This window comes from Fimicolochytrium jonesii (assembly GCF_025526975.1).
Source record: "Fimicolochytrium jonesii strain JEL569 chromosome Unknown EV422scaffold_9, whole genome shotgun sequence".
NCBI classification, from domain to species: Eukaryota; Fungi; Chytridiomycota; class Chytridiomycetes; order Spizellomycetales; family Powellomycetaceae; genus Fimicolochytrium; species Fimicolochytrium jonesii.
In genome coordinates, this window is record NW_026515676.1 from 758,172 (window position 1) to 786,160 (window position 27,989).

A 27,989-nucleotide genomic window follows, 5' to 3' on the forward strand; every position below is an offset into this window, starting at 1 on the left:
CGATGGTTGAACATGTGGTGCTCGCTTCGCTCGCAAAAGATCTGACGCTCGCTGAGGGCTCGCCAAGAGCCCTGGTTAGGGGAGTATTGCGCCCTTTGGCCCTCGCGCTCGCTGTCGCTCGCGAAGGCGTTCGGTCTGGTGGAAGGCGGTAACGCTCGGTCTCCCAGACCAAACCAAGGCTCGCCTATGGCTCGCCTACTTCAAACATCCTTGCGCCTCGCTCCGCTTGTCGCAGTCGCTCGCTTCGCTAGCGCCCTGAATCACTCCGCCCGCGGCGCCTCACCTGAGCAGCCTTCTTCATCTCCGCCTTATCAAACCCCAAACTCGACGTATCAGAGCCCGCTGACGCGACGCTGTGCCTCCCTGCCGCTGCCGCAACAGACGGCCTTGCCGAATTCGTATTGCTCATTGTTGGCTGACGCTTGAGGTTCCCAGAGGAAACGCTGGATGGTAAGGTGGACGCGGTATTCGCATCCAAACCGCCGGCGGCGGACTGGGCGAGGGCGAGAGACGCAGCTACTTGAGCCGCCTGTTCTGGGGCGACTCTTGTCATCAACGGCGGCCAGAGGCTAATGCTGGTATTGTACTGGACGGGTTGTTGTCGTTCTGGTTTCCAATTTCGAAACGCGTTACGACAGTTAGAAGGAAATGCGGCGTGGGAAAATGGAAGTCTGAGTGGGAGTGGGAGGGCTGAGTTTAGATACTCAGTGGTGGTGGATGCTGAGTAGACGTTGACGGCTCTGCGACAGTGTTGTATGTGCTCCCCAGACGTCTACCTGCAGATATCTGCCAATTGGAGTCCGCTTCTGCTGTGGATAAGTGGGCCATCCGTCCGTCGTCCATGCCACGCGCGAAAAGGGGTCTGTTCGGATGTCATCACAAACAACCCACGCGTTCGCTCTTACTCACTCGACCCCTGGCTTCCCTGCTTTCATGCCCGCAAATCACTCCCGGAACAGGAGGACCAGGAGGTCGTGCGTGGGTCCAGACTCCTTGATGAGAGCCTCTCTGGGTATGCTGTATGGTACATAACGTATTGTGTGATCCATGACACGGTATACGTGCTTGGATTTTAGAGGTCCCACTCTCGACGTGGGATGGTATTATAGCTGCCACATGCGCCGTCTATCGGCCGGGGCCAACCGCCGTGGTCAAGAAGTTATGAGTTCAGATGCCTTCGCTGAGTGTAAAGAGAGTATCATAGGCCCCTGATATTTACAAAAGAATACAAGATAAGATAGACAAAAAGCATAGCATACAGATGAGTCTCCCTCCAGGTGAATTGAGCGAGATTGCCAGCGAGACAAACCCTCACACTCCTGTCAAATCGGTTCCTCCCGTCTCAACGCCCCGCCCGATGCTCAGCTACAAAGGCACCCCGCCTCAAGGTCACATCCACCTCCAACCCCAGATTTCAAATTCGTTCCCCGCATCCCCCAATCCTTGCCCGGCACGCACGGCATTTGTTTTCCTGCCCGGTTTCCGTCCCAAATGGCTAAACAGGCTGAGGCCGAATTTGCTGGAAAGAGGTTGTTCAGCCCACAACCCCCGGGCAGTCGTTTGTTGTATGCTTTGGGCAGTTGGGCTGGGTACGAGCGGCGCGAACGCCAGAGCTTCCTCATATTTTATCTAGCGCTTCCATGACGAGTACCGAGTTTCCGCGGATGACCTATTGATGGGAATGAGGGTTGAGTAACCTCGCCAGAGGATGATGGCAAAAGCTTGCTTATACGACGGAGATACGTACGACGCTGCCGATCTGCCTTTCCTCCGTGTCCGAGATCTTCTCGACGGTCTCTTCCAGGACGAGGTTCATGAAAGGATCGAAACCTGTAAGAGAAATGACGAGAATGAGTCCAAATCATCCACCGAAACCAACCCCCAAGCCACTCTTTCCCAATCGCAGAATCCTTCCCGCATCCCTAATATCTCACAAATATTTTTGACGCCCCCCACAACAATCCTCCCTCATTCACCACGTACCACGCAAAACACCCTCAACCTTCCTATCGCCGTTAAGTTGAATGAACAACCTCTTGTCCATGTACCTATGGGGGAGAGATACGGTAAGTAATCCAATCAGCTTCTCTGTTACGCTATAGTTCAGTACCCGTCCCGCCTCCCCTCTCCTTGTTGTGCTTTGGACGGCCTTTTCAAGAGGGACGATGCACCATGGTTGCTAACTCCCGGCGCTCATTCAAGAAGCTTCGTACCCGGGCCCCATTTCCCGCTCCTCTCCATCCACACGTCCCCTACCCCACACACATCCCTCGCATACCGCTTCCATCCTCCCGCTTGATCCACCCTCCTTCCCATCCCAAATCCCCCCTCCATGAATATTGATCACGTCCCAGAATCCCATCCAGCGCGATTTTGCGCACTACACCCAATCAGCCCGTCTTTCCATGCGGTGCCCCTGCGCTTGACCAACCGATCTCACCCGTGGGTGTTTATCCAGCTGGGCCTCGCACATTCCCAATCCGGAACAGCTGCTGATCCCTATTTTGAGACTAGAGACTTTACAGGGGGTGAGGCGGTACGTACTTCTTGAGTTCGGGGGTCGGTGCTTTGGACATTTTGGGCGATGTTCCGTTTGTTGTGTGTGGAGCTGTGGGGAAGACGATATTCGCTGTGAGCTGTGCGTCCATAAGCTGCGAGTCTTACCGGGAATTGAATTCGATGTGCAAGTCACGTGAAGTTCCAAAATGATTGAATTCACGCCTTGTTTTTCAAATGAATGTCCACTTCTACCTCATGAACCATCCCTTGAAATGCAAAAGATATATATCGCCACAGGATGTTCGCACTATACCACACCCTCACCCACAACAGAAAAAATATCCCGTCTACTCCGCCCACCAATTAACATAAACCCCCGTCGGCTCCTTCTCCCTCCCCGGCGCCGGCAAGCCCAGCACACTCTCCGCCCAAAGATCATTCACAGTCGGCTCGCCCTCCCCCGTGGTGGCGCTGTTTGCATTCGCAGCCGCAGCGGCCGAGGATCGACGGCGGCCGCTGCGCGGGTTACGTGGTTTACCGTTGGTCGTGCCGGCCACCGAGACCTCGGCTCCACCCACATCCGGTTTCGTTTCCCCATTCTCGTCTGTCGCCTCCAGCGGCGGTACAGGTGCAGAGTGACTCCCTGCGTCATCCACACCCTCCCAAACTTCCAGCACCTCCTCCTCGAGCGCGGCCTTGAGTGCCTTCTCACGCACACCGCGGACTTCAAGGGCGTCGAGGAGCGTGTCGACTTCGCGTTTGGTGGAATAGTAGCCCCAGCGGCCGTGGGTGACGCCTTGGATCACAACATCTTGTTCCCGTGGCGTCAGTTGTGTCGTTGTCGTTGCCGTCGCGTTCTTCTTCTCATCGCCGTCGGCAGCTTGCCCGGGCGGTTGAATCCCAACACACTCAACGTATATCCGATCATGCACAAACACCGGCGGCGGGTGGTGACCCACGCCTCCCGCACCAGCCACACCGGGGAGCGTCTCAATCGCCTTATACATCGCCGGCTCCGGCAGCTGTCGCGCAGTATAAAAGAACGGCTGGTCAAAGAACCAGTACCTATTATGGTACCTATCCGTCGCAAACTTGACCATGCGTGAGGCAGCTGTGCAGTGGTGGATAGCGTTATCGATCGCGACGTCGCGGAGGACGAGGTCGGCGTCGCGGTCGAGGAAGGATTTGCGTTGGAGGTTACGTTCGCGGGCGATTTTTTTCGCGTTCTTCAGTTCGGCTTGTTGCGCGGCCTGGGCTGCGCGTTGGAGGTTGTCGATGTGTTGTTGGCGAAGACGTTCAGCTTGCAGTTTCGCGACGCGGGAGGTTGTGGCGGTCGCTGTCGTGCCTGAGGCGCCGGAATCGCTTTGTCGGCGACCGCCGCGGCCAGAGGACCGCGGAGAGGGGCTATGGTGCTTGGAGTTGGCGGTGGACGCTCCCGTTGAGTGTCTCCCACCAGTCCGACGAGACGTCAGCAGGCGCTTATGATCGTCCTCTGAATCTTCTTCCACATCGACGTCCTTGTCCTCCCAACTCCGTCCATTCGTCTTGCCTTTCCCTTTCCCTTCTGAATCATCGCCACCCGAGGACACCGACCCGGCATCCGACGACCGCGATGCAGACACGCTGAAGGCCACACTTTCTCCATCGCCAGCTCCCGGTTCCGATTCGTGTGTTTCCGCAGGCGGAGATCCACCCGTGATGTCCACACCCTCCGCCCCATTCGCACCCTGACTCCCCTCCTTGACAGCCTCCTTATAAGCCGCCGCCGCCGCCTCATCCCTCTCCACCTTCTCAAACTCCGCCACAAGCGCCGCAAGCTCCCTCTTCTCCCTCCAAATCTCGCGTTTCTCCTTCCGCAGCTCGTTGGCACACTCGATGCACTCATCGATGTAGTCGCGGATCACGTCAGAGGTGCCGACGAGGTGGTCGACGAGGAAGGTGAGGAGTTGGACGCGGTGTGCGGCGGTGAGGCGGGTGGAGAAGCCGGTTTGGGTGTGGTCGATTAGCCGGTCGAAGGCCAGTTTGGCTTTTTTGGATTTGCCCTTTTTCTTGCTTGCCGCACCCGATGTTGACGAAGCAGTCGCGGTTGGCGTGGCGCGGGCTTTCGAGGCGGGAGCAGGGACGGAACCAACTTCGGTGGTTACGCCCTTGACCTGTGCGCGGTGCTGGGCGCGGGCGCCACGACCCGCCGCCGTGTTGGATGCCGGGTCGCCCTCGCGCTTGGACGGGTAATCCGATCCAGCCTCGTAATCGTCGTCATATTCGCGTCGACGGCGTTTGCGCAATCCAAACGGCCTCGCAGTCCCGTCTTCCACCTCGGGTGTCCCCAGATCCGTCGCGGCGGGTGAAGGCGTCTCATCATCATCAATCACAATGTCCATAGCTGCAGACGTATCTCCCGCGGCCACCACGGGGTCCTCATCGTCCTTAACATCGATCTCCATCTCATCCTCCACATCCTCCCCATGATGCTCCCCACACAGCAGCTTGGCAAGAATGGGCCACTTGTCCGGTACACTTTCAATACTCGCACAGTCCCTTAACGCGCCCGCAAGCACAATCTGCCACGCTTTGAGTCTCAACAACGACGGGCCTTCTTTCAGCTGCTGCTGAGCTGCTGCTGTGGCTCCGCGCTTGCCTGTTGGGACTTCGCGGTTCCATTTCTCGGGCTCCCATTTCCACCATTGGTCAAGCGCTGCGCGCTCGTCGTCTGTGAAGGTGCTGTAGGTCGCTGCGTACTGCTCCATCGCCGTGCGGGTTTCCGGCGTGACTGTCGGTAACAGTCCCTCGGCGGATTGATCGTCCGCAACTAGAGTGATGGCCGCCTTGGCCTCTGGGTGGACAGGAGGCGTGTCCATATCGCCTACCTTGAACCCGTACTCATTACAAGCGACGCGAAGAAGACATGCAAACGCCTCGTTGACGAGCGAACTCGGTCCATCCAACGTCGTGCTCGATAGCGAGGATATGAAGTCGGCGACCGTGAACGGGAACATGTTTAATGGCCGAGAGTAGATGTTCAAGAAATTGACCACTTGTATAAGATCCCCGACCAACGGCGGAGGAACGTCGCCGAAATCCGTCTGCGGTTCAGGAATCGTGGCGGTGGGCCATCCAGGCAGTTCTTTGAGCTGATCAGCGTGCGCAAGAAGCTCCAGATCATCCATAGGGAATCGCAGAGGCTTGGGTTTCGGTTTCCGTTTCGGCTTGGCTGGCTTGGGCGGTGGGACTGGGGCAGCTTCAGGCGATGCCGCTTTCTTTGGACGGCCGCCTTTCTTTTTTCCGCTCGATGTCTCCTCGGCTTCGGGATTCTTGCGTGGCCGCCCTTTCTTCTTTGCGCCTGCTTTCGGACCGCTGTCGTCTTCACCTCCCTCATCGCCTTCCTCGAGAAAGGCTGCTTCGCTCTCGCGTTTCGCTTTCTTCTTGGCTTTCTCCCTGTCCTTCTTGGCTGCCTGCGCCTTGGCATCAGCCAAAGACTTCCTCCGCTTCTCGTCGAGCAGCTCACGAACCGCCGGCGGCATGACATCCGGGACGCGATACTCCTGCAGGAACTCCGGCCGCACGATCCATGGCGCACCAGGCCACACATCCCTCGTCGCGACATCCCGGATGAATTTCTTGAAGCTCTGCTTGGCCAAGATCCCTCGATCGCGCCGCAGTTGTGCGACAGGGAGAATGTACTCCACGGGTATACCCTCCGTCTCCTCGATGGTAAGCAGCTCGTCATTTTTGTCCACCAGGTTCACGCGGTAGAGAATTTCAAAGTTATCGGTCGGGAAGGGACCGTCCAGGTTTTCCAGGATCTGGTATGGTTTTGCGTCTGGTGGGGACATGGCCCCGAGGATCTTGGCTAGTGCGAGCGTGCCAACCACACTGACGTACACGTGCTCGAACATGTACAGATGTCCCGCGAACTGTTCGTAGAGGTCCTCAATCAAGTTGTTGAGTTTGTCCGTGCCTTGGGAGGTTGGGGAAAAGAGAAATCAGAACCACGTCGCGCAGAAGAAGGATCCAGGAAAGATATCATCAACTCACTGTAATGGATCATCCGAATCGCAGGCGCACGCCAGACCTCCGGAAAACTTTCTTCTATTCGTTTTACGGCTTGCCTCTCAGACTCGAGCGCCTCCTCGTAGGTGAGATTCGATATTCCGGTCTTTCCACATGTGAACTGCCTCTTGCGGAGAAAGCCATACCGCGCAACATAGTCTCTAGAAGATTAAACGAGTGCGAATTAGCGTCAACTTCATGATCGTTTTCCATGAGCAGTCTATGATGTGTGGATGTCAGAACTCACTCGTAACTGGTGAAGATCTCGCCGGTACATCTGATCTGCCAGACTTCCGTCTGGGCATGCAATCCATACATGGGCTGTGGCTGCTCCGACTCGTCCATCTGATCAGATTCCTGGGATTGAGACTGCTGAGGACGGTCCGGATGGTTGGGATAACCGCCGTGCGCCGGTGTGCGAGGCCTGGAAGGCGGTCCGGAAGCCGGGGAACCATATAGAGCGTTTTCTTGTTGATAAACGCCGCGGTGGCCATGAATACGGAACAGGTTCGTGCGCTCAACCTCAGGCGGCAGCGTCAATAGGGACACCGGTTTTCGCTTGTACCACGGCATCTTGGGTCAGACGGTGGTAAGTGTGCTTTGAGAAGGGGAGAATGGACCGCGGACGGGAGCAGAGCGTTTGGCACCGGTGAGCCTTGTACGCGCAGGGGGCTGCTCGAGCGAAGGTGTGCACGATGCCGAAGGAGTTGACGCCGACGGGAAAAAAAAAGAAGAAAGTATTTGAAGGGAAAAAGCGGAGGTGGCCTTCAACGATGGCTTTCCTATTATGGTGGAAAGAACGAACGCGCGGCTTTCTAACGACTGCCGAGGCAGCTAGAACGCAACTGGGCCGTGCTGCTCGGTGTCGGGGAAATGCGTTGAGGTGTATGCGTGGGGATGGAGGGTGAGACGCTATGAATCGGCGAGGGGCGCAAAAGAAGAGGGACGGGACCGAGTGTGACGGTGAGTTTAGTGGTGAAGTAGTACGCTTGCCAAAAGGCAGGAAGGCGAAGGCTACCGGGTATTGTCAGTGAGTACAGTAGTGCATGTACCGCTGCATGTGCAGACTGAAGGGTTGCGAAGTGGGAGGGAGTGGAAGTGCGGGGGCCGGAGGGATACGCAGGTCAGCCTCTTCTTCTCTTTATGCACGGACGGGAAGGAAAACAAGAAGGCGGCGGGGCGAGCGCGGAGGGGGAGTTGCGAATAGCCCTCTTGTCAAGGCAACCACAGCGAGCAAGCGTTTTTGCGCGCCCCTATCACCTACAAGTGTCTTTCGCATCGACAGAACACTCGAACTGTGCGGGTACCTCGCCTTCCACATGAAGGGAAGACGGCGACGACGACGACGACGACGAGCATTCCAGAGAGAGAGAATGGCGAGAGAATGCATCGTGTGAACATACGCAGCAGCAGTCTTGTGTGTTCTCAATGGGTGCTGGGAGCCAGTGAGGGAGGGGTGTGAATTCTGAAGGGAAAGAAAATGACAGCGTGAGAAATGATCCCACGCGTCGCTTTTGACTCATATTGACACCATTCTCGCCCATCATCATGATCCGACACGGCCAAAGTTGTTGGATGTGAGGTCCGAAGAGAGAAGAAGGCGAGCTTTTTTAACGCAAAGTCCAACCCATGCAAATACGGCATTGCGAAAGAAAATCAAACATAGTATGAATGAACGTTCCCACCCTCAGACGGTTCAGATCATCGCTAGTAACTCCGCTGCGAGCTTCGTGTGACCTCCGTCAATAAACTGTCAAAGCTCTACGTTCTAGTCACGGCCTGGACGGTACCGGCCGCGCGAACTATCATCGACTGGAAACAGCGATATATATATTGGAAGGGACTCGACGGTTTATGCCGTTGACTACCCACATTCAGACGCGGAGACATCTGCCCGTGGACGGATACAACGCTCAACCAAGCAGGGAGACAGAAGATGGTGCCATGAGGCATTTTCGAAAGCGAAAAAGGCCAGGTCTCTGTCCCAGAATACATTCATTCTTGCAGTGCATCGACCCCATTCCAGCTCGCATCGCTTACGGTCACCTCCATTTCTGTCGCTTATCGAGTGTCTCGGCCGGGGTTTGCTCTCGTCCAACCACCCGCAAATACACAGATCCCGAGATGAAAACATGTTCCGTCGTTTCTGGATTTTCAAAAGTGCAAGACTTCTCTCCGTGGAATGATACACCGGGACAAGTCGCGCATGCTGGAATACTCCTCCTCCAGTGTCATGACGATTCTCAACCCAGTGTGCTGATTCGCGGGTTGGATCCTTCCACACACAAAGAAATCGGTCCAACAGAAACGCTAAACACGCTTATTCATTTGATTTTCACCATCGACAGCCTCCTTCCATCCGGTGACACGGTACGAAAGATCGTAACAGGCTGAGTTTGTATACTGATCGGTCCAAGCAGGTCGGCACAGGTGTCGCGCGCCGCGCATCGGAGTCGATGCGAGCGAGGTAAATATCAGTGTTTTCTTCCAGATGGGTGTCATAGCTTATGGCAGCAGTCCACGTTGGTGGAGCCTGCCCATAGTGGGATCCCGCCAATTTCGGCATGTACAGGCCAAAAGCATCCAAAGACCGTAGACTACAGTCGTGTGCGTGGTCGTCACCAGCAAAGTTGATGCGCTGAATACCGTCCATGACCTCGATCATCAGTGACGCATGGTTCTGATATGTATACGACGACCTTAATCGCCCCAGTGCCGGCGGGAGAGACATTCTTGCATACCAGCGCTTCCTCGTCTCCTTGCACGGGATCTTGCCGATGCTCATAACCCTTGCGTTTCCAATCATAACTTTCCAGTCAGGCCGCTCCGACGACGCGAGTGGGAGGTTCACCTTCTTACGGGCATTCTGCTCCAGATGTATATGCAAGTAGGATATGTTGATCAAAAAAAACCGCCCTTCCGAACAGCTTGGACCACTCGTAGATGGCGACGATCAGAGTTGGAGGCGGATACGGTTGGTGCTGGAAGTTGATGTACAAGTTGATGCCCTGCATATCTGATGAACCGATGCTGACAATCCGCTTCGGCCGCAATCGATCACCGCCCTTCACATCCGACACTATCCCGAGCAGCGCAAAGCTCTCCGAATACCTCTGAGGTTCCTTCCCCTTGAATCGATCATTGAATGGTTGACTGGGCTCCTGTCAGATAAGGAGGGCGTAGCGTCCAGGAAACCGACTGGTACGGTAAACTCGCTCCCCATGCGCCCGATCAAGTGCCGTTGTTTGTCGATGGATAACCGTTCGATATGTATGCTGTTGAAGGAGGTGGAGGGTCGAGGGGAGTAGTGTTTCCAGATCTCCGTGCCAACAAGCCATACTGGCGTCCTAGACCGGATAACCAGATTTCAGAACATGGCACGCACTTGCCTTCATCTTGCGGGATGCGTACGTACCTCGAACGGCGACACCAAATACACCTCGCTTGGGAATCCAGCTTTGCTCTCTATCTTCTGGTTGAATCTTTTATTTTATCATTATTTTACGTTGGTAACTCCGCCTCCTCCTTCAACAGAGTGAATGCCCCTGGCTCCCACCGCAAAAGCGCGAGGGTGACTTCCTCACCCAATAGCCGCGACAGGGTCCTCACCGGACCACGGAAACCCCCCTCATCACCTGTGCCTCCCTGTTGCGGGTGGCCGAAATTTCCTGCAGGTCTCTGCGCTAGCGCAGATGACATTGAGGAGGTTCGTATACCCACGGAAGACCGCCGCAATGTTGCCAATGGTTCGCTTTTCATCGAGGTCTACCAAAAATGCGCGGTCGGTTCACACCGCGTCCTTTGGTTCAACCGGAGCGACGGCGCTCGCAGGGGTCCATTGACACTCTCATGAATCTGGTGCGTCCACCCGCGCAAGGCCTTTCGCCATAGTTGCTCTAGTTGCTGCTCTAACGGCCTCGACAATTCTGAGGGAACTCGCCGGCGCGCGATCACGTCAAACATATCGGTTCCATCCGTCTTCTTTCCAGAAACTTGGCCGACTGACTCCTCGACTTCTGTTTTATTGTCTTCATCCCAAGCTTCACGCAAGGCGGCTCGGCCGGGCTTGACTATTGCCAAGCAATGGTTTCTGTCCTTCTTCTCCGCCATCTGGAACGCTTGTGGCACTCCTCCGTCTCTCACAGTCACCGTCGTTCGCTCATACGGTCGCAGGGGTCGTTTTCCATCACTCTCCAGTGTATAAACCCACCGAGATGAGGATCAGTGTCCAGGCCTGGCTTCCCATCTCGCTGCTTGTGCTTGTTGTCTGGGGGCGGTCGTCCAGCATTACTTGGTGGAGAAGCTCAAGAGAAACAGACATCCGGTTAAAAGTCCGTAGCAAAACACATGAGAAAAACAATTAAAATCGCTACCTGGGAAAACGCGTCCCCCAAAACCGCGATATGAGAGACCCTCAGAATCGTAAGTCAGCGGCGGATCGCAATGTCTTCCAGCACAGTGGTGAAGAAGATCATGTCCATCGCCTCCTATGTGGCCAACAGTAGACTCGTCCAGGTGCATCAGGCACTTCATAACTCTGGTATGCCACATCTTGTCCATTCGATCGGGTTCTGAACGACAAGGTCGGCGGCGGATAGCAGCAAGCGTTTTTGGCCAAGCAACCTCTCCGCAACCCACTTCCATCGCCTTGTGGTGTTGCACCTACGTGGATCAACCGATGTGCATAGGTGGCATATCACCATCTTGGCACAAGCTAAGCTACGTCACGGGAAGACTCGCAGAATCTGCTTTATTCCGTCCCCGGCAAATTCATCGTCCGTGGGCCACGATGTTCTTTGCTATCCTTGATCAACTTCTCCTTGACACCCATGCCCGACGCCTTTATCCCACCTTGCACGCATTGCCTTGCTTTGCTTCATGCGCTCCCTCTTCTTGTCATCCGACAACTAGCTTGCATCGGTTGAAAAATACTCCCCGATGCACCTCTCGTTCGAAATCGTCGGGATGTTCCCCATGTAGACGCCATTCCTCTGCTTATTCCTTGGGGATATTTCTTGCCGCGGTTCAACAGGTCGTTGTCGCCAGATATGAGCCGTCCTTTCTCCCGCCGCCGCTGCCTTTTCCTTTGTCGTCACAATGGGAGAAGTGGCCTCAGATTGCACATTTCAGTATTCAGGCCCATTTTATCTTTTTTTTTCTCCATTGTCATTTGCAAAGGGAACCAGACGACGCAGACAACCGGCCTTGAATCATACAGCGCCTATCAAGTCGTCAATCGCCCTCCATTCTTTAAATTTACACGAGTTTGATTCATCTTCTCTTTGTTGTGGAACTCGTTACTTTATTCCCCTTCACACACACCACTCGTTTTATAGACATTCGATCGGACGGTCTGCGCACACACAACCAGCTCTCTATCTGCAGAGAAGAAAAGGGGTACGGCAACTATAAAAAGGAAGCTGTGGCTGAAACTGGTTGTTTACAACACTCTTCCCTTGTCGGGGCGAACTGACTTTCAAGGCTTGAAAGCGAGTGCAAGGAAACTGAGCATCAGCATAATACTTGATAGTTTTCTGCGTAACTTGGCGAGAACTGTGGGCCTGAGGGGAGGGGCTGCACGTGCTGCCAGGGCACATCCGAGCAATCTCAACGCTCTCGTACATAACAGGAGGGTACTCTGCAACTTTCAGGCCGCAACCCACATCACCTCGCTCCAACAACCACCAACAAACCGCCAATCGCTTGCGAGAGCACATACCTGTACGTACATTTCCGGCATAATGCTGAACAGCGTCTCGCCTCCGTCCTACGCAGCAGCGACAAGCTTCTGCTGTATCTCCCTTCACGAAAGCGACAAACTCCGCCTCCTCAACGTACCCCAGGAACTCATCCCAGACTTCGCCGCCCTTCTTACCCGGTCCTGGCAGAAAGGCGTGCAGCGCGTTCAACGTTACGGCCCATCACTGGAATACAAGCTGAGTGGCAGGCCATGGCGTGGTCAAGGAGACGACGCAATTACTTGCCGCTTGCTCGCCCGTGATATCCTGTCATTTATGTTCTCTCGAGGCTGGCGGCTTGCAGTCAGCACCGACCTTTCGAAAAAGCAAGGCGACAGCGACTCGTGGTTCTTTGAGTCATTTGTCATACCACACTCTACGAGGGCCCCACTCGCTGGCGGTGCAGGATCCTCAAAAATGGACCCCCACTTCGGCGCCATCTCCTTCAACCGATCAGACCGCATCCGTCTCATCGGCCTCCCGCCAGACCTCCAAGCCACCATTGTCCAATGCGTAAAGCAAAGCTGGGCGCGCGGAATCCAGCATCACGGACCCTTCGACTCTGACCCACGGGCTTATGAGTTGAAGCTAGCCGGAAACCCTTGGCACACGTATGGCACAGATACGATACTCTCTCGGTCGCTTGCGCTTTCGTTACTGCATTGTATTAAGATGAATGGGTGGGAGATCTATGCTTCGGTGGATCTGGGCGGACGGATTGGCACCAATGATTGTCCGGCTGGGGATTTGGATAGCTGGATTATTAAGGCGGTCGTTCTTTAGACATCATTTTGAACAATCGCAGTTGCAATCTGCTGTAGATATATTTGGAGAGGTGCGGTGGCGTCTGTAGGGGACGATAATGTAGGGGTTGGCTAGAGTTGATACCATTTACTTGCGGATTCGAGTTCGCCATTTTTTTTTGGAATAGGATATCCTGTCAGTGCGGTTCTCCCTCAGGACTATGAAATGCCTACTGTAGAGTCCCATCCAGTATGGAAGACGCTGGTCGCCCCAGAAATGACTTGAAAATCTACTTCTCAGGCTCTCGTTTTGCACCATGATGTAGAGAGTGGACACGCGAAGCTCATCGTGGGAAGCAGGAAAGGGTTTTTGCAGCAGGTTTGATGTGCATCCGATACGCTATCCGATGCTTTTATGTACAAAATGTATATTTTACGTCGCAGTAGGCGTATATACAAGGCGCTCAAAGTATATACAAGTATGTACGAGGGGGCTGGCATATTTACAAGTGTGTTCAGGCGGTTGCACCTATTTACAAGTATTTACAAAGAGTTTGAACGATCTAGAAGTGTTGAGAAAGGCTCCATGTTCACTGAAGCCCCGGTGTTTTCCCACGTTCGAACGAGTGCATGTCGTATGGACTTCAACGAAAGACCTAGTCATCTATGACTGGGAACCCGGTGCAAGCCGTGCATTCCCCGCCAGAGAAAAAATTGCCGGTGTCGGTCTCGACGCATCCGCCGTTGATGGCGCTCCAGCAATCATCCGGACAGTTTGATGTGCGCTGTAGGGAGGGCGAAAGGATAGGAGCGAACAGGTGTAAGAAATACATGATACAAGGAGAGCAGAAGTGGAGGTGGCATCATAGGATCGTTGACGTACCGGACGGTTGCAGACGTTGTTGCCCGCGTTGCCGACGTTGCCGCCGATCCGACCACCAACGCGACGGCCGCGGTTGTCGTCGTCGTCGTCGTCATCACCACCATCATCATCATCACGACGTGCAAGGGCTTGTGCGGTGCGGCGTTGAAGACTGGCTATTAGAGCAAAGGCGGTTCATGCGTCAGTTCAATCCATCCCGTACCCCGGCTGGATTTCAAGACGTGTTAACTGGACTCACCTCGCCTAGAAGTCAGAGATTTCCCGGCGGATACCTCGGAAACTGAGAAAAGTACGGCCAGCGCAAGGACGAGCAGCACGAGCCACGAGCGGGTGCTGTGCATGTTTGCAGTGTTGTTTCTGGGATTGGGAATGGAGAAGGGCGTGGAAGGGATGTGTTCGTTGGGATGGTGGGAGGTTGATGGGGGCGGAGGAAGAGATGTCCTTCTCCTCTTTTAAATACTCGCCGGCTGCCAGTCCTCGCATCGTCAAGTTCCCAACACCCGCTATAGACGCATGCAGCTTCGAGTAGGCGCGTCCAGTAGACGCGTCCATATATTAATTACAGCATAGACGGTGAAACACACAGTGAAACACGGGGAATTAGGGTTAAGGTTAACGCGCCACCCGGAAAGGGGGACATGGCGTCAGTGGACCCAAAGCTGTGCACGCCCTGAAATAAATGAGCGACTGCCGCAAAGCCAAATACCCGTGAGTGACCGACATTGATTTCATGTTTTATACCTTCAACACGGCAAACGTTAATCCTGTGTCACCGGCATAAAGCTTTTTAGGGTTTTGGCGATTAGAGTTTTTTAAGGTTTCTGGAATCGTCGAACGTGTCGAAGGAGGATCGGCGTTGTAACTTGCAAGTCAATTGCCGCTTTCGGACTACGTAGTATGCTACTATGCAATGCCTTTCGGACTATGCAGTGGAAGCAAGACGCGACGCCCCTTCAAGATGAGACTTTGATGGGACTCTCTGCTCCGGCGATGGGCAAAGTGCGTGGTTTCATGTCAGACGCCCACAAGTCGAGGCGGATCCCGGTTCCAAGCTATCACCCAACCTTAATTCATCCAACTCCGCCAAGCTTGATGAACTCCAACGCAGCAGTAGTAGTAAGTAGCAGCAGTAAGGAGGAACAGGATCAGGAGGGGAATCCTGCTAATGGCGAACAAACCCGGAGATTCGCCAACCCTCGGCAAAGGGATGTCGGCCATGAACCCCGCGACATGCATATGTTGAACCCCATATAAAAGGTCCCGGGTGGTTTCCTTTCCCTGCGCCGTTGCACCCCTCCTTCTTGTGTCCATCCGTCGTCCACACCAGCATAGTCAACAGATTCATTTCCACTCGACATCCGCATCCTTTCAACATGGTCATAGTGAACGCCCTTTTCATGGCCGCCTTGCATCTCACCGCAGTCATAGCTATCCCTACCCCCGGCGGTGGTGGGCGGGCCGTCAGCCCACCTCCATCTCCACCAGCGGTAGCCGATTGCACCACCATGGCGGCGCCGGCAGCCGCCACGGGAGTCGGGGACGCTGCCCCGCCGGCCGTTGAAGTGCTAATGAACGGCACTTTTGGCGGGGCAACCGGATTGCGGCCCAATGCCAAGAACAACGTTCTCTATCCCACTGGTGTATGTTCTCGCATTTTCCTTGCAACGTCCTACCATCGCGTGTTTAACCCAAATATCAGCCCCACGGCGCGTTCGAGGTGGAATTCCAGGGCTCTGCTCCAGCGGTCGTCGTCGTCACCACAAAATCCAACCCGGTCGCCCCCCCACCTGGGTTCATCTTCATGGACCCTGTCTCCTACGTAGTCTCCCTGGGCCCCAACGTCACTGGAGCAACATTGCAGAAGATTGATTTTTTCTTCGATCCGACCGGTATGTACGCGTTTTCCGTTGTCAGCAAAGAATATCCCATTCCGCGCATACTCAGCTTCACCTTCCTCCTCCTTTGTGTTTGATTTAAAAGCGTCGTTTGTTTCCCAAGTGGACGTTGCTCAAGGCCGTATCGGCAAGCTCTCCGCAGAGGGCACTTTCATCGTCGACAACACAATCGGCGAACTTGAGTTTGAGGCGGAAGAGAGAGAATACACACTCACCGTGAACGACTTGAACGGTGAATGGGGAATCTTCATCCCTGCCACGGCGGTGACGCTTAAGAGAGAGGAAGGCAAGGAGGCCAAAGTGGAGGTTGTCCTTCAAAGCGACTTTGGGAAAGGCACCCCGGTCTCTGGAGGAGATTTCAAGAATGACATCGCTTTCCCGACTTCGGTGAGTAGAGCTGGTGTACTTCCCGTTGACTGAACTATATATTCTAACCGTGTTCTGCCCTTTCCTTCCTTTCTCCGTCAGGATGTCGGTCTGTTCGAGCTCGAATACAATGCCTCCACCCCGAACGTACTCAGCGTGACGCAAAACAAGAATCCCGCCGCTGCACCACCCGGTTTTAAGTTCGTCGACCCAACCAGCTTCGTCGTCAAGATGGCTTCCCCGGTGCAGAACGCCACCCTCCAAAAAATCGACTACATCTTCTCCGCTGCCACCGCGGCCGCCATCAACGTGAGCGCGGGTGTCATCGGCAAGTTCGATGCTGCGAGCATGTCGTTCAAGGTCGATGGACTGGGCGAGTTTGAGTTTGAGGCCGACGAAAACGAGTGGACTCTAACGGTGCAGGATCTCAATGGAGAATGGGCGACTTTCATTCCAGACGCTGCTGCAGCCCCTGCTGCATTGCCTGATGCGGTCGTACATATTTCTTCTGTATGAGAAAGTCCAATTCTACAGAGCACGTACATACTCGCGATGGTGTACGCTGCAGCTGTTGTACATAACTTGTTTGATACGGACGTAGTTCACCCATTGTAAATGTTTGATACGGACTTAGTCCACCCACGTACAGTAAATTTGTATGAATATACGAATCGGCAATACCTGTTCTAATGACAACCCACCTAATTTCTAGTCAATATCGGGAGATGCTCCCGCTACCGATCTACACAATCAAACAAGACCGCCCGTCCTCAAATCCCCATTTGCGTCCAGCGGAGTCAACAGTGGTAACGGTCTTGTTGGCACATGTCTTGATCAAACACGACTGCTGGTTTTCGAAACCCCATTGCCTTCCTGCCGCATCAACCGCCGTGATGGCAGTGCTTTCGCAAGTGCGGACCATACAGGATTTGCCTTCCTCAAATCCCCATGCTCTTCCTCTAGAATCCGTGGCGGTTATCGTTATGCCGGTGCATATCGGCGGTTGAGAAGGGGCGGGTTCCGAGGTGGGTGAAGGCTTTGGTGGAGGCAACGGTGCAGTGGGAGACCCGGCATCTGCCTCGATAGCTGCCATAGGGTCAATGACCAATTGCTTCATGTACGGGTCACCAGGATGCACTGTAAACCCGTCGAAGTCCTCGTAACTGGGACCTGCCACCATCCACACTAAGCTTGTGTCGATTGCGCTGCGACCCAGAGCCGCATGCCACTCGGAAATGATGCGGGGACGGGAGCCTTTGTCTTTGATTCCATATTCTTCCCACAGCACCGGCTTGTTCAGACGCTCTGCAGTGAGGGAATGATCCTGGATAGTCTTTAGCGCGTAAGACTGTAAGTCCGTGCCAAAGTTTTCGGGGTAGGTGTGGAACGTCCCAAAATCCAACGTTTGGATGGCCATGATCTTCTCAAAGTCCGTGCCATCAGCACCGTTGTCGGGATATGACTCTCCGCTTCTCGCATAGAACCCTTCGTCACCGGATGTGACGAGATGGTTGCGGTCGAGTGATTTGATGAATGTCGACATCTCCGTCATCCAGGAGGCGATGTCGGCCGAAGAGCATGAGCCGGATGGAAGCTGGTCAGCTTTACATCGCGCTTCGTTTGTCAGCTCCCACGCCAGAATGGTTGGATCTTGGATGTATGGTGTGCCCGTCAACGAATTACGTCGCTGGACGATATGTGAAACGTACGCTTTGTAGGCCCTGGACTTAATATGTCAGGTGGGCCATTCTATCGATCGCTGAAAATCAACATGTTCTTACTCTTTGATGTCCGTTCTCTTGTAGAAATCACCGTGGCTTGATCCTCCGAACGACTTGACATCTGTTCCGACACATATGAGCGTCAGACTGACTATCAGGCTTCAGTGCAGGGAAACCTACACAAATCCATTCCGCCGAAGTCGCTCCAGTTATTCACCAACGGCAAAATCAACTTGATCCCCTTCAATCCCGCCTGCTGCACAACGTAGTCCAGCATTTCGAGTCCCGTTGAACCATCATTGAACTTTGTTTGGCGACCGTCGAATGATTGAAACCAAACGCGTTTGCCTTCGTCGGCGGCGACGACATCGGAGAAGGCCCACGTGCGAACAACCTTGATCTTGAGAGTACTGGCTGTTTGGAAGAAGTCATCGGCTAGGCGCCTGTCGTTGAACGGAATGTAATACCCATTCGTCCCGTGGAATGGGAACGACCTGTTGACAACAAAGGGAAAGCCGACTGAGCCGTGAGACTTCCTCCTGAAACGATGCTGGCTACTGGCTCGGGCGTATGCACTTACTTTCCATCCACGAATTTCGTTCCGGAGGTTGCGACAAAGCCGCTAGGGGCATTTGCGGCAGCAGACACAGCAGCAAGACCTGTCGCGAGAAGGAGGAGGGGACAAAGCATGCCTGGATTGCTAAAGACGGTCTATATATTTCTGCTATGATTCTATGAAATGCTCTGCGAATGTCTTTGATAAGTCTCACTGAGGATTCAGGAAGACCTTGCCTTAAGTATTCATTGGCAACTGCTCAATCGAGTCATGATGCATAGCAGAGTCGCTTGTAGAAGCCGCTGCGGGTGCTCGACGCCCTCGATCTGGTGTTTGGCCCCCCCAAATCACCAGAATCATGTGCCGTGTCCCGTATCATAACCCTGAGTCCCCAAGATCGAAACTCGTGGTGCTATCATGTAACGTCAAAGGAAGGTCAGCGACAACGGGTCCTTTCGAGAGGACTGTAGATGTGTTATGCGGGTTCTAGTACAGTCCGTGTGCGAGGGTATCCTGCTGTCGATAGCGGGCGAAAGTGCGACGCTGGCCCTCGCTTGAAACGTGTTTGACGCGGAAGCGGGGAGTAGCTTGCCAGCTTGGCCGCGGGGTTTTGACGGATTTCGACAGCGCGCCAGGTTTCCCTGTGACCCCAGGACGAGGAAAAGACCAGGCCGCGAAGTTCGATCTGGGGCTGGTAAGACGCTACCGCCTCACCTTTTGCGGGGTTCAGCGTACTCGCCTGTTCCTCCATCCCAACTTTCCCGGCTTACATGTACAACTTCTTAGACTTTCCATCTGCTACAAAGCTCAATCTCGCCTGAATCATATCCGCTGAGGACGACAGACTGGCTTGAGCCATAGCGAGAAGGAAGAGCTCGCCGCACAGCCAGCACAAGGGATCCTCCGACCTCTTTGATAGTATTCATTTCGCGTTGAACATCGACCGTCGCAACCTACAGAGTTGAGGGCATGCTGAATCTGTTTCTCCAACCTAGGGTCCAAGCCCAATCCATTTCTAGCGATTCAACTACGTCTATGACTATGTTTATGCCTATATGGTTGTTCATCGACTTTCCGAAATAGGATCCAGCCTAGGTTCCATTTTTGTCAATGTTGAAAAGGATGTCCAAGAACTGTGATTTGCGCCTGTGGTTGCTTACCCAAGATATGACACATGGGAAAATGAGATCATCCCACATCCTCATGTTCGCGCCGTCCATCTGTCGCTCCGGGTCCTCGTCAACTCCCTCAACTCCCCCGCCGCTGTCTGCCACGACCTCAACTTCGCCGAAAGCAAAACCAATGTTGGGGGTTGAGACGGCGCTGGGTGTGGTAGTGCGGGTTGGGCCGGGTGTTGTGCGCTGGTGATCTCCTTCCCGGTTCTGTGCCCATGCAGCCTTGTCAACAAACTGGGGGATCCGCGCCCAGGACCGCATAGCGAGAGGGTCATTTGGGAGAACCGGAGCAAAAATGTCATCTATAATACATGGGTGAGTGTGCTGTCAATGCATGCGGGAACCCGGTCGCCTTACCTAGAGACAGCTTCTGCCCCTTTTTACGCCACTTGAATTCCAGGTAAGGGGCGTACATTCCCCACATGTCTCGCTGACCTTCATCCATTTTTGCTTTTGCCGTAGCAAATTATGGATGATATGGTGGACACCCGCTCGCATTTGGGCACCGCTCATGAAAGGCCGATATCTTGCGAAAACGTGTCCGGTGACACTCCTTCACGTATGCCTCATTGTAGCGTTCTTTGACAAACGCAACGACATCCTCCCTGGAGGTAAAGTACATGCGGCGTTTGGGGGGGCATGGGGCGGTTTCCATAATATTCCACATTAGTGGACAGACACACCGAGCATGAGGACAATGGCAACCGAATCTTTTGTAGCTTACGTGCAAGTGTGCGAAAATGGGTCTCAATGCGCTTATCAGCATTATCAGCATTATCAGCATTAGCCGACCCGTCACTAAGCATTGCAGATAGCATCGGAGATGTCCCTGTTGCTGTTGCATGCTCCGTAGTGATCAAACGTAAACAACCCAAATGCGATACTGGGATCGGCGTAGGTGAGCAGACGTTTCCCGGCACTCAGTAATGCGTCGAGGGCATGGGCTGCCTCGCCTGGAGTTGGAGTTGGGGACAACGGAATCCCTTCGATCGCCTCCTTCTCTCCCGCTCCAAGCTGGTCAGATAGATGTTTTCGTCGGGCATTTACCCACCGGAGAGCATGTTGCTTGTGTTGGGGTGTGCAATTGTGGTGGCATATTCCTCCGCGGATTCAACGTTGAGGTTGAAGCGTGAGATGATTCCGACTCCATCTTGCTTCAGACGTGTATTAAAACGACCGAGTGTAAGGCCGAGCACCAATTTTTGCACAAACGCCTCTTCTTACGCCGTATTTGCTTTCTTTCCCACTCGCACTTGCATTACACGCCGCTCTTACAGCCCGCAACGATGCTCCGTCTCGTCGCCGCCTCCTCCGCCCCCAGGGCTGCCCTCAGGCTCGGCGCCCTCGTCTCCGCCTCCCAACACCAGCAGCCTCGTTTCTTCTCCGCCGCTTCCTCCCTTCTCGTATGTGTCTTCGGAAGCATTGCACATTCCCACGTCCCTTTCTTGAACTAACGTATACTTTCTCTTTTCAACAGCAAAAGTACCGCACGGAAAAGGATACGATGGGAGAGCTCCAAGTGCCCGCAGACAAGTACTGGGGCGCTCAGACTCAGCGGTCCCTAATGAACTTTGATATTGGGGGGGAAACTGAGAGGATGCCTTATCCCGTGATCAAGGCGTTCGCTATTGTGAAAAAGGCGGCGGCGAAAGTGAATGCTGAGACTCATCTCGATAAGACGGTGGCTGAGGCGATCATCAAGGCCGCTGATGAGGTATGTGCCAAGCGAGAGTGTGAGCGAGAACGTAAGCGAACGGTTATGGGCAGAGCCTGGCTGGATTGCGCCGTAGGCAAGGTTGATTCGCGGAGCGAATTCGGACTGTAACGGGCTTTCGCGAGCGAAGCGAGTGATGGTGACCTGTCTGCAACGAGCGAAGCGAACGCCTTTCGGTTGCGATGAGAGCGAGAGCGGAGCGAACCCACATTGCGCCCTTTGCTTCCCCTCACCGCGGTATGCAGTGAGTGGCAGCGAGCGAAGCGAGGAACCCTCCTGCCTTCCGCCGCCCAATCTCCTCGTCGCAGCGGAGCGAGCAGGGTATTGTTTCATCCATCAACCATCAACCATCAACCGTCAACCGACCATCCACTCATCACTTCGCTTCATCGATCGCTTGTATTCATGCCCCTCCCTCTTGTTTCCATTAGGTAATTGCAGGACAACACAAGGAACACTTCCCGCTGGTTGTCTGGCAGACGGGCAGCGGCACACAGACCAACATGAACGTGAACGAAGTCTTGTCCAACCGCGCGATCGAGATCCTCGGCGGTGAACTGGGCAGCAAGAAACCCGTTCACCCAAACGACCACGTCAACAATGGCCAGTCCAGTAACGACACCTTCCCAACCGCAATGCACGTCGCCGCCGCCATCGAAACCCATGAACGTCTTCTCCCCGGCCTACAAAAGCTCGAAAAAGCGCTCCAAGCAAAGGTCGCCGAGTTCGCCGGCATCGTCAAGATCGGGCGCACCCACTTGCAGGACGCGACACCCCTAACCCTTGGCCAGGAGTTTTCCGGCTACGCCCAGCAGGTCACTTATGCGATTGAGAGGGTTAAGGATACGCTGCCGAGGCTGTATAACCTTGCGCAGGGTGGGACGGCTGTTGGGACAGGGTTGAATGCGAAGAAGGGGTTTGCGGAGAAGGTTGCGGCGCAGATTGCGCAGGATACGGGAATCCCTTTCCGGACTGCTCCCAACAAGGTGAGATTTGGAGGGTATCCGTGAGTTACTTCAGTTCATTGATGAACCGTAGGGAATTGACTGTTATCTCAAAATCTCCAGTTTGAAGCCCTGGCCGCTCACGATGCGATCGTAGAAGCCAGTGGCGCCCTCAACACCGTCGCGGTCTCCCTCAACAAGATCGCCAACGATATCCGCCTCCTCGGGTCAGGGCCCCGCTGCGGATTGGGTGAACTTCGTCTGCCCGAGAACGAGCCTGGTTCTTCCATCATGCCTGGGAAGGTGCGTAATGCACGAGGGAAAAAATCATTCGTCTCATCGACACTCTTGTCTGATTGACATTCATGCTTTTAGGTCAACCCAACGCAATGCGAAGCCATGACGATGGTGTGCGCCCAAGTGATTGGAAACCACACCGCCATTTCCGTCTCAGGTCTTCAAGGTCACTTTGAGGTATGTCTCGACGTATCCATCCAATCCTGCATGCCCTTCCCGTTCCAACTCAATATTAACCCACACCCCTCTCCTCCCCGCAGCTGAACGTCTTCAAACCCGTCCTGATTCGCAACCTCCTCCACTCCATCCGTCTCCTCGCCGACGCCTCCACTTCCTTCACCGACAAATGCATCATCGGCATCCAGGCCAACACCGACCGCATCCACTCCCTCCTGCACGAATCCCTCATGCTTGTCACGGCGCTCAACCCCTATATTGGGTATGATAATGCGGCAAAGGCGGCAAAGAAGGCCCATAAGGAGGGGACGACGTTGAAGGAGGCCACCGTGAGTTTGGGGCTTTTGACACCGGAGGAGTTTGAGAAGTATGTGAGGCCTGAGACGATGATTGGGCCCAAGTAGAGGGTGAGGAGGGATATAGATGGGAGTTGTTGTGTTATTAGAATGGTACTAGACATAACAACGCTCAACTGTTTGAGCTTTGCGTGATTTCCCTTTTTTTTCTCGTTCTAGCTCTTTCTAGTCCCTACGCGTTAGTTTCTGCATGTGGAGCATATTAATATCCTCGATGAATCCGTTGACGGTCGCTTTCCGCGAGTTGAGATCTGTTCCAAACATACTGCTCAGCTCATCCCGAACTGCTTGTGCTGCATGCATTCTCATAATTGGGGGTGTATGTCACCATCGCGGGCATGACGGGCTTTGACAGTGCGAAGTGGGCGGGGGGGGGGGGGGGGGTGTCAAAAGTCAACCGTCCCGTCTATGTGAAACCGCAGGCAGGTGGCACTGGCAATCCCTTTGGAAAGTCGTACCGGAGTGCGGGTGCAGCGCAGCGGAGCCTGGAACAAGTTTGCGCCCGTATTTTTTGAGAAAGTGAGTGCACTGTTCCAATTCTCGCACATCCGATGAGCGAGTCCCTCCGGGTCCTCTCGTTCGAGCATTCGCCATTCCGACGATTCTCGCTCGGGATTCCTTCTTGCTGTGCGCAAATCCTACGAGATACGACGGGTGCCCGCGCTATGCGAATCTACTCGTGCCAAGGTCTCGTATCGTACTCGCCCGCAGTCGCCCCGAGGGCGCTCCGGCGGCACTCGCTGGTGCCCGCCTTCACGCAGCGTGGGAAGGACCGCGTCGAGGATGATACGAGACCTTTGGCACGGGTACAATACCATTCGCCGAGTGAGGGAGCACTCATTGGCAGGTGAGCGTCTCCATGATGATACGGGCGGAACGTATATCTCCTGTCGACAGCCCCCGCTGTTGCCGTCACTGCTGGCTATGCAACGGCTGGTTCGGTGTTTACCGGTTTTGCGAAGCAACGAATGTGTGGGATTGGCCGCGCATCCTGCCGAAAGAAAGCGCTTGGGGAGTGTGGCGCTGCTATATGAGATATGTATATAAAGGGGAATGTGATAACTTGTCAAGTAATATGGGATCTCTACGGGACCGACGAAGCGCTTTGGAGGACGATGCTGTGTTGGCGGGGATCGGTCGGTCAGATGAACTTTCCATTGATTAGATCTAGTCGAGCCGTCGGTGTTTCTGGTCTGTTGACCGACAAGGATGTACACGAACCGTCTATACTGTATACCTTCTTGTGATTGATCCACATTGTATATATACTGTACATCCAACCTCTCCTCTATCTAAAAGACGAAGCACTTGCTTTAGATGCCCTGTGCAGGATGCGTCCTAACGTCCGCATATGTTCGCCCCGCTAACAGCCTAACATTTCGCACTTACGCCGTGCGGGTCTCTCCCCCCTCACCACCCCACACAAACTCCGTCCCATTCCCAACATGCACGCTGCAAAACATCCCAAAAAAACCCCCCGCCATGCTGCTCTTTGTGGTATCCTGATTGTTTTTCACGAACCGCATCACGATTCAAGCACACCCGCCAACAAATCCTTCTTATGCAGCAGCTCCAGGTATCGTTTGATGAACGGTCCGTAATTGAAGCGGCGGCGGATGTTTTCTGCCTGTAAAACCATCACAGGATCAATAAACCCATCCTGTTGCCCCCCCACAGTGCGGGAGGGGAGTGTCTTTCGCGGGGTTTACCTTACTGCGTTCCCGGTCACTCCTCAACGCCTCGATCCCCCGCTGCGTCGCATCACACTGCGCCAGCACGATCCTCAACGTCGACACCATCGCCTCCCGTTCCTCGTCGTTGAGGGTAGGCAGCGAGTCCAGCCGCGCGCGCATCTCCTCCGCGACTTTTGTCTGTTCGGCGTGCTCGGCAGTCAGTGTGAGCAGCCGGTCGTGGGTCACCGCCATGAGGTTGAATTCCACTGCGTCGTTTTCGTAACTATGCGAGGGGAGAAACGTGATGAGTTTTTCCACACCACCCGAGTGCATATACAATCCACGCGCCACAGCCACCAACGTAGCCGGTAGGGAAACGATACTAACCCCTTCATCCGCTCCCTGACTGCCCCCAACGCAACACCCACCCACCCCTGCCCCTCCCCGACCGCACCCAACCGCTTGGCCCACCTCTTCAACCCATCCACTTCCCACACACTGCCCCTGTACATCAGATACGAGATGAAGTGGTACGGCGGGTCCTGCTCGTCTTCTTCATGTTTTCGTTTTTTGCTTTTTGGGGTGTGGTTTTCGGGGATGGGGTAGTTTAGAACGGGGAGGTCTGTTTGGCTTTTGGGGGCGTTAGTGGTATGGAGGGAAGGGGGAAAGGATGGGTGGGGGCAGGGAGGGAGGGACGGAACGTTACCGAGCAAAACTGTTGTGAGCGGTGCGGAGGGCGTGGCTGTTGACTAGGGCTAGGCCTCTCATCTATTCGGTCATGGAAAAAAAAAAAGAACGAACCCATTCGGCGCACATGAGCATCAGATTCATCCCCCGGAAAGAAAAGATGGGACGGAGGGAGAACGTACAGCCGGCGAGAAATCCCTCGTAAACTCCTTAAACCGTCGCAACTCATCCCCAATGTCGATCCCGGGCACGTCGGAGCAGTTCAGCGCGATGCTAACAAGTGCCTGCGTCGCACAGGCGTTTTCCACCACCTAACTCAAAAAAATCATCAATCCCAACCGCTACATGAATAGAGGGATGTGAGGCGTATATACCTGATTTAGAAAAAACAAGCCGTCCCCATCCTTCTCGCCCGGTTGCTTCGCGCTCTCCTCCGTGTCCGCGTCTTGCCATCGGAAGAGGAAGATTAGGCCGTAGATTTGTCTACCGGACCATCACGATCGTTAATCCTGACCCAACGGTTCACGAGTGAAAGATGGTATCGTACCCTAGCGCGTCAAAAGAACCCTCATCCATCGAAAAGATCTCCTCCACCTGCACGCCTTTGATGCCGATCTTGGCTGCTAGTTCCGTGAACACCGCTAAATTCTCCCCAAGACATAGATAAGGATCTCAGCTTTCAAAGTCTTATGCGAGAAGTCATCCTCACCTGGATCGCTCTCGATGGTTGACCATGGGGACGCTTCTAGCGGGTCGCCGACGCGCACATCGAGTTCGTTAGGTGGTATTGACGGGGGCTGTGGTGGAGCAGGGAGTGTTGTGGAGGGTAGACCGCCGTCTGTGTCGTCGTCGGTGGTTGTGTTTGGCATTTTGAGGCCAATGTCGGCGGGGTGCACTTTCCCAGAAAAAGTTGGAACGCGAAGTGAACATGAAGGAGCGGAGCAAAAGAAGACGAACGACTATCCCCACAACGGGTCGCCGACGCTGTCAACAAGGTTGTGTTCTCTAGCGAATGGTGGATGTATCAAGAATGCATGCTAGGCTGTCTAGACCCCTTCTGCAATATGTTATGTCTACGGTATGGTCAAGGGTCACCTCACTCTAATGCTGCACCTGGCGTTAGTCTCCCTCTCTCTCCAGCTATCCAAAAACCCATCTCATACCCTCCCCAAATGCTATCACGAAACCCACAACTCCCATCAATGCACCTCCTGCGTCTCCAACCACCGCTCACAATCCAGCGCCGCCGCACACCCGGATCCAGCAGCCGTAACAGCCTGCCTATACCGCCTATCCTGCACGTCGCCCGCGGCAAACACGCCCTCGACGCTCGTCAGCGACGTTCCCGGCGTCGTCACGATATACCCATCCGCGTCCATTTTCACCGGACTTTCACCACCTGTCTCGCTTTTAAGCATGGAGGTGTTGGGCGTGTGTCCGATGGCGTAGAAGAGGCCATTGACGGAGAGTGAGCGGTTCTCGCCCGTTTTCGTGTCCTGCACGATCAGCGCTTTGAGCAGCTTGCCGTCACCCGTAGCTTCGACGGGGACGGTGTTCCACAGGACTTCAATTTTGGGGTGTTTGAGTAACCGGTCAGCCATTGTTTTCGACGCGCGTAACTTGTCTCGGCGGACGAGGACGTAGACTTTTGACGCGTATTTCGTGAGAAAGGTGGCTTCCTCGGCCGCCGAGTCGCCGCCGCCGACAACCGCAAGGGGTTTCTTGCGAAAAATGGGCACGGCCCCATCGCAGACGGCGCAGGCGGAGATGCCGGCCTGCCAGTATTTGTCTTCGCCGGGGATGTGCATGCGTTTCGCGGTTGCGCCGGTGGCGATAACGACGGAGTGGGCGAGAACCGGGGGTTCATCTTCGCGGCCTTCTGGATATAGTTTGAACGGGCGGGAGGATAGGTCGACTTTCGTGATGGTTTCGGTGCGGATTTCGGTGCCGACGCTGACGGACTGGGCGCGGAATTTGTCGGTTAGGTCAGGGCCGGATATGCCGGTGGGGAAACCCGGGAAGTTTTCGACGTCGGTGGTTGTTGTGAGTTGGCCACCGGCTGCGACGCCGCCAGCCATGAAACCTTCGTAGAGGATGGGGCGGAGGTTGGCGCGGGCGAGGTAGATGGCGGCGGTGTGGCCCGCCGGACCTGAGCCGATGATGACGCAGGGGTGAGGCTGTGAGGCGCCGTCGGGGGACTGTGGTGGTGGTGGGGCATTATTTGTCGCTGTGGAGGACGGACGGGAGAGTATTGTTTGGGATGGAGGGTGCGGGGTTGTGAGGCCGACAGTGGTTGCGGACAAACGTGGGATGAGAGTGTGCAGGGCGCCTGTCGTTGTTGTTGTTGGGAGATATTGCGAGGACGATATGAGTGAGGAAGAAGCCCGTGAGGCCCAGCGAGCAGCGAGGCGGTTTATTATGAGCGTCGAGGCGGTGTTGACGGCGGCCATTGCGACTGTTGGTGATTGGGAGCAACGCAGGGGTGTTGGTTGACACTGTTGCGGTTGCGTTCTGA

The 27,989-nt window shown here is 54.7% G+C and overlaps 13 protein-coding genes across 13 annotated transcripts; 3 read left to right on the forward strand and 10 right to left on the reverse strand.

Moving 5' to 3' along the window:
* Positions 1-28: 28 nt before the first annotated feature.
* Positions 29-871, reverse strand: EV422DRAFT_556644 (uncharacterized protein). The gene has a single exon (XM_053071908.1). The coding sequence runs from the start codon at positions 551-553 to the stop codon at positions 248-250; it is 306 nt and encodes a 101-aa protein (XP_052926356.1). The 5' UTR covers positions 554-871; the 3' UTR covers positions 29-247.
* A 301-nt stretch (positions 872-1,172) lies between these two features.
* EV422DRAFT_527365 (ribonucleoprotein LSM domain-containing protein) lies at positions 1,173-2,625 on the reverse strand. Its single transcript, XM_053070206.1, has 4 exons — positions 2,545-2,625; positions 1,984-2,048; positions 1,748-1,830; positions 1,173-1,669 (listed from the first exon to the last, which is right to left on the reverse strand). The coding sequence occupies exons 1-4, from the start codon at positions 2,574-2,576 to the stop codon at positions 1,619-1,621; spliced, it is 231 nt and encodes a 76-aa protein (XP_052926357.1). The 5' UTR covers positions 2,577-2,625; the 3' UTR covers positions 1,173-1,618.
* EV422DRAFT_435696 (uncharacterized protein) lies at positions 2,552-7,358 on the reverse strand. Its single transcript, XM_053067207.1, has 3 exons — positions 6,797-7,358; positions 6,535-6,710; positions 2,552-6,457 (listed from the first exon to the last, which is right to left on the reverse strand). Exons 1-3 carry the CDS (start codon positions 7,120-7,122, stop codon positions 2,847-2,849), a joined length of 4,113 nt encoding a protein of 1,370 aa, XP_052926358.1. The 5' UTR covers positions 7,123-7,358; the 3' UTR covers positions 2,552-2,846.
* Positions 7,359-8,884: 1,526 nt separating this feature from the next.
* EV422DRAFT_505955 (uncharacterized protein) lies at positions 8,885-10,870 on the reverse strand (the record flags this gene model as incomplete). The annotated part of the gene is given in 8 exon segments (XM_053068522.1): positions 8,885-9,415; positions 9,462-9,710; positions 9,749-9,896; positions 9,935-9,944; positions 9,965-10,014; positions 10,055-10,300; positions 10,343-10,740; positions 10,760-10,870. 8 exon segments carry the CDS (start codon positions 10,868-10,870, stop codon positions 8,885-8,887), a joined length of 1,743 nt encoding a protein of 580 aa, XP_052926359.1.
* A 995-nt stretch (positions 10,871-11,865) lies between these two features.
* EV422DRAFT_527370 (uncharacterized protein) lies at positions 11,866-13,331 on the forward strand. The gene has a single exon (XM_053070207.1). It carries the CDS (start codon positions 12,291-12,293, stop codon positions 13,068-13,070), a length of 780 nt encoding a protein of 259 aa, XP_052926360.1. The 5' UTR covers positions 11,866-12,290; the 3' UTR covers positions 13,071-13,331.
* Positions 13,332-13,435: 104 nt separating this feature from the next.
* Positions 13,436-14,418, reverse strand: EV422DRAFT_578132 (uncharacterized protein). Its single transcript, XM_053073279.1, has 3 exons — positions 14,152-14,418; positions 13,914-14,068; positions 13,436-13,815 (listed from the first exon to the last, which is right to left on the reverse strand). Exons 1-3 carry the CDS (start codon positions 14,252-14,254, stop codon positions 13,687-13,689), a joined length of 387 nt encoding a protein of 128 aa, XP_052926361.1. The 5' UTR covers positions 14,255-14,418; the 3' UTR covers positions 13,436-13,686.
* A 1,182-nt stretch (positions 14,419-15,600) lies between these two features.
* Positions 15,601-16,784, forward strand: EV422DRAFT_556650 (uncharacterized protein). Its single transcript, XM_053071909.1, has 3 exons — positions 15,601-15,802; positions 15,894-16,195; positions 16,277-16,784. The coding sequence occupies exons 1-3, from the start codon at positions 15,715-15,717 to the stop codon at positions 16,688-16,690; spliced, it is 804 nt and encodes a 267-aa protein (XP_052926362.1). The 5' UTR covers positions 15,601-15,714; the 3' UTR covers positions 16,691-16,784.
* EV422DRAFT_527373 (glycoside hydrolase superfamily) lies at positions 16,785-18,994 on the reverse strand. Its single transcript, XM_053070208.1, has 4 exons — positions 18,476-18,994; positions 18,076-18,389; positions 17,956-18,016; positions 16,785-17,895 (listed from the first exon to the last, which is right to left on the reverse strand). Exons 1-4 carry the CDS (start codon positions 18,583-18,585, stop codon positions 16,917-16,919), a joined length of 1,464 nt encoding a protein of 487 aa, XP_052926363.1. The 5' UTR covers positions 18,586-18,994; the 3' UTR covers positions 16,785-16,916.
* A 269-nt stretch (positions 18,995-19,263) lies between these two features.
* Positions 19,264-20,372, reverse strand: EV422DRAFT_527375 (uncharacterized protein). Its single transcript, XM_053070209.1, has 3 exons — positions 19,984-20,372; positions 19,612-19,928; positions 19,264-19,542 (listed from the first exon to the last, which is right to left on the reverse strand). The coding sequence occupies exons 1-3, from the start codon at positions 20,069-20,071 to the stop codon at positions 19,405-19,407; spliced, it is 543 nt and encodes a 180-aa protein (XP_052926364.1). The 5' UTR covers positions 20,072-20,372; the 3' UTR covers positions 19,264-19,404.
* Positions 19,850-20,561, reverse strand: EV422DRAFT_435832 (uncharacterized protein). Its single transcript, XM_053067208.1, has 2 exons — positions 19,984-20,561; positions 19,850-19,928 (listed from the first exon to the last, which is right to left on the reverse strand). The coding sequence occupies exon 1, from the start codon at positions 20,468-20,470 to the stop codon at positions 20,093-20,095; it is 378 nt and encodes a 125-aa protein (XP_052926365.1). The 5' UTR covers positions 20,471-20,561; the 3' UTR covers positions 19,850-19,928; positions 19,984-20,092.
* A 246-nt stretch (positions 20,562-20,807) lies between these two features.
* Positions 20,808-23,372, forward strand: EV422DRAFT_527378 (fumarate hydratase). The gene is made up of 6 exons (XM_053070210.1): positions 20,808-21,029; positions 21,104-21,340; positions 21,772-22,326; positions 22,408-22,587; positions 22,660-22,758; positions 22,842-23,372. Exons 1-6 carry the CDS (start codon positions 20,913-20,915, stop codon positions 23,160-23,162), a joined length of 1,509 nt encoding a protein of 502 aa, XP_052926366.1. The 5' UTR covers positions 20,808-20,912; the 3' UTR covers positions 23,163-23,372.
* Positions 23,373-24,348: 976 nt separating this feature from the next.
* EV422DRAFT_619614 (ubiquitin carboxyl-terminal hydrolase) lies at positions 24,349-26,385 on the reverse strand. The gene is made up of 8 exons (XM_053074073.1): positions 26,184-26,385; positions 26,022-26,115; positions 25,849-25,957; positions 25,657-25,785; positions 25,494-25,555; positions 25,175-25,417; positions 24,824-25,070; positions 24,349-24,741 (listed from the first exon to the last, which is right to left on the reverse strand). Exons 1-8 carry the CDS (start codon positions 26,341-26,343, stop codon positions 24,640-24,642), a joined length of 1,146 nt encoding a protein of 381 aa, XP_052926367.1. The 5' UTR covers positions 26,344-26,385; the 3' UTR covers positions 24,349-24,639.
* Positions 26,386-27,969, reverse strand: EV422DRAFT_527383 (uncharacterized protein). Its single transcript, XM_053070211.1, has one exon. It carries the CDS (start codon positions 27,922-27,924, stop codon positions 26,674-26,676), a length of 1,251 nt encoding a protein of 416 aa, XP_052926368.1. The 5' UTR covers positions 27,925-27,969; the 3' UTR covers positions 26,386-26,673.
* Positions 27,970-27,989: the final 20 nt, after the last annotated feature.

Coding starts and splice junctions, on each gene's coding strand:
- EV422DRAFT_527378 (XM_053070210.1), top strand. CDS start 20,913: ATGCTCCGTCTCGTCGCCGCCTCCTCCGCCCCCAGGGCTGCCCTCAGG. Junction 21,030..21,103: donor CCGCCGCTTCCTCCCTTCTC/GTATGTGTCTTC, acceptor TCTTTTCAACAG/CAAAAGTACCGCACGGAAAA. Junction 22,759..22,841: donor GTCTTCAAGGTCACTTTGAG/GTATGTCTCGAC, acceptor TCCTCCCCGCAG/CTGAACGTCTTCAAACCCGT.
- EV422DRAFT_527383 (XM_053070211.1), bottom strand. CDS start 27,924: ATGGCCGCCGTCAACACCGCCTCGACGCTCATAATAAACCGCCTCGCT.
- EV422DRAFT_527375 (XM_053070209.1), bottom strand. CDS start 20,071: ATGGATGAAGGTCAGCGAGACATGTGGGGAATGTACGCCCCTTACCTG. Junction 19,929..19,983: donor GGGGCAGAAGCTGTCTCTAG/GTAAGGCGACCG, acceptor CATGTATTATAG/ATGACATTTTTGCTCCGGTT. Junction 19,543..19,611: donor TCCCATGTGTCATATCTTGG/GTAAGCAACCAC, acceptor AATGGAACCTAG/GCTGGATCCTATTTCGGAAA.
- EV422DRAFT_435696 (XM_053067207.1), bottom strand. CDS start 7,122: ATGCCGTGGTACAAGCGAAAACCGGTGTCCCTATTGACGCTGCCGCCT. Junction 6,711..6,796: donor GAGATCTTCACCAGTTACGA/GTGAGTTCTGAC, acceptor TTAATCTTCTAG/AGACTATGTTGCGCGGTATG. Junction 6,458..6,534: donor GATTCGGATGATCCATTACA/GTGAGTTGATGA, acceptor CAACCTCCCAAG/GCACGGACAAACTCAACAAC.
- EV422DRAFT_527370 (XM_053070207.1), top strand. CDS start 12,291: ATGCTGAACAGCGTCTCGCCTCCGTCCTACGCAGCAGCGACAAGCTTC.
- EV422DRAFT_435832 (XM_053067208.1), bottom strand. CDS start 20,470: ATGCAACAGCAACAGGGACATCTCCGATGCTATCTGCAATGCTTAGTG.
- EV422DRAFT_556644 (XM_053071908.1), bottom strand. CDS start 553: ATGACAAGAGTCGCCCCAGAACAGGCGGCTCAAGTAGCTGCGTCTCTC.
- EV422DRAFT_556650 (XM_053071909.1), top strand. CDS start 15,715: ATGGACCCTGTCTCCTACGTAGTCTCCCTGGGCCCCAACGTCACTGGA. Junction 15,803..15,893: donor TTTTTTCTTCGATCCGACCG/GTATGTACGCGT, acceptor TTGATTTAAAAG/CGTCGTTTGTTTCCCAAGTG. Junction 16,196..16,276: donor ACATCGCTTTCCCGACTTCG/GTGAGTAGAGCT, acceptor TTTCTCCGTCAG/GATGTCGGTCTGTTCGAGCT.
- EV422DRAFT_619614 (XM_053074073.1), bottom strand. CDS start 26,343: ATGCCAAACACAACCACCGACGACGACACAGACGGCGGTCTACCCTCC. Junction 25,958..26,021: donor GGTTCTTTTGACGCGCTAGG/GTACGATACCAT, acceptor ATGGTCCGGTAG/ACAAATCTACGGCCTAATCT. Junction 25,786..25,848: donor GCTTGTTTTTTCTAAATCAG/GTATATACGCCT, acceptor TTTTTGAGTTAG/GTGGTGGAAAACGCCTGTGC.
- EV422DRAFT_578132 (XM_053073279.1), bottom strand. CDS start 14,254: ATGCACAGCACCCGCTCGTGGCTCGTGCTGCTCGTCCTTGCGCTGGCC. Junction 14,069..14,151: donor ATCTCTGACTTCTAGGCGAG/GTGAGTCCAGTT, acceptor TTGCTCTAATAG/CCAGTCTTCAACGCCGCACC. Junction 13,816..13,913: donor ACAACGTCTGCAACCGTCCG/GTACGTCAACGA, acceptor CCCTCCCTACAG/CGCACATCAAACTGTCCGGA.
- EV422DRAFT_527373 (XM_053070208.1), bottom strand. CDS start 18,585: ATGCTTTGTCCCCTCCTCCTTCTCGCGACAGGTCTTGCTGCTGTGTCT. Junction 18,390..18,475: donor ACGAAATTCGTGGATGGAAA/GTAAGTGCATAC, acceptor TGTTGTCAACAG/GTCGTTCCCATTCCACGGGA. Junction 18,017..18,075: donor CTTCGGCGGAATGGATTTGT/GTAGGTTTCCCT, acceptor GTGTCGGAACAG/ATGTCAAGTCGTTCGGAGGA.
- EV422DRAFT_527365 (XM_053070206.1), bottom strand. CDS start 2,576: ATGTCCAAAGCACCGACCCCCGAACTCAAGAA. Junction 2,049..2,544: donor CCGACCCCCGAACTCAAGAA/GTACGTACCGCC, acceptor TCTCCCCCATAG/GTACATGGACAAGAGGTTGT. Junction 1,670..1,747: donor AAAGGCAGATCGGCAGCGTC/GTACGTATCTCC, acceptor TCCCATCAATAG/GTCATCCGCGGAAACTCGGT.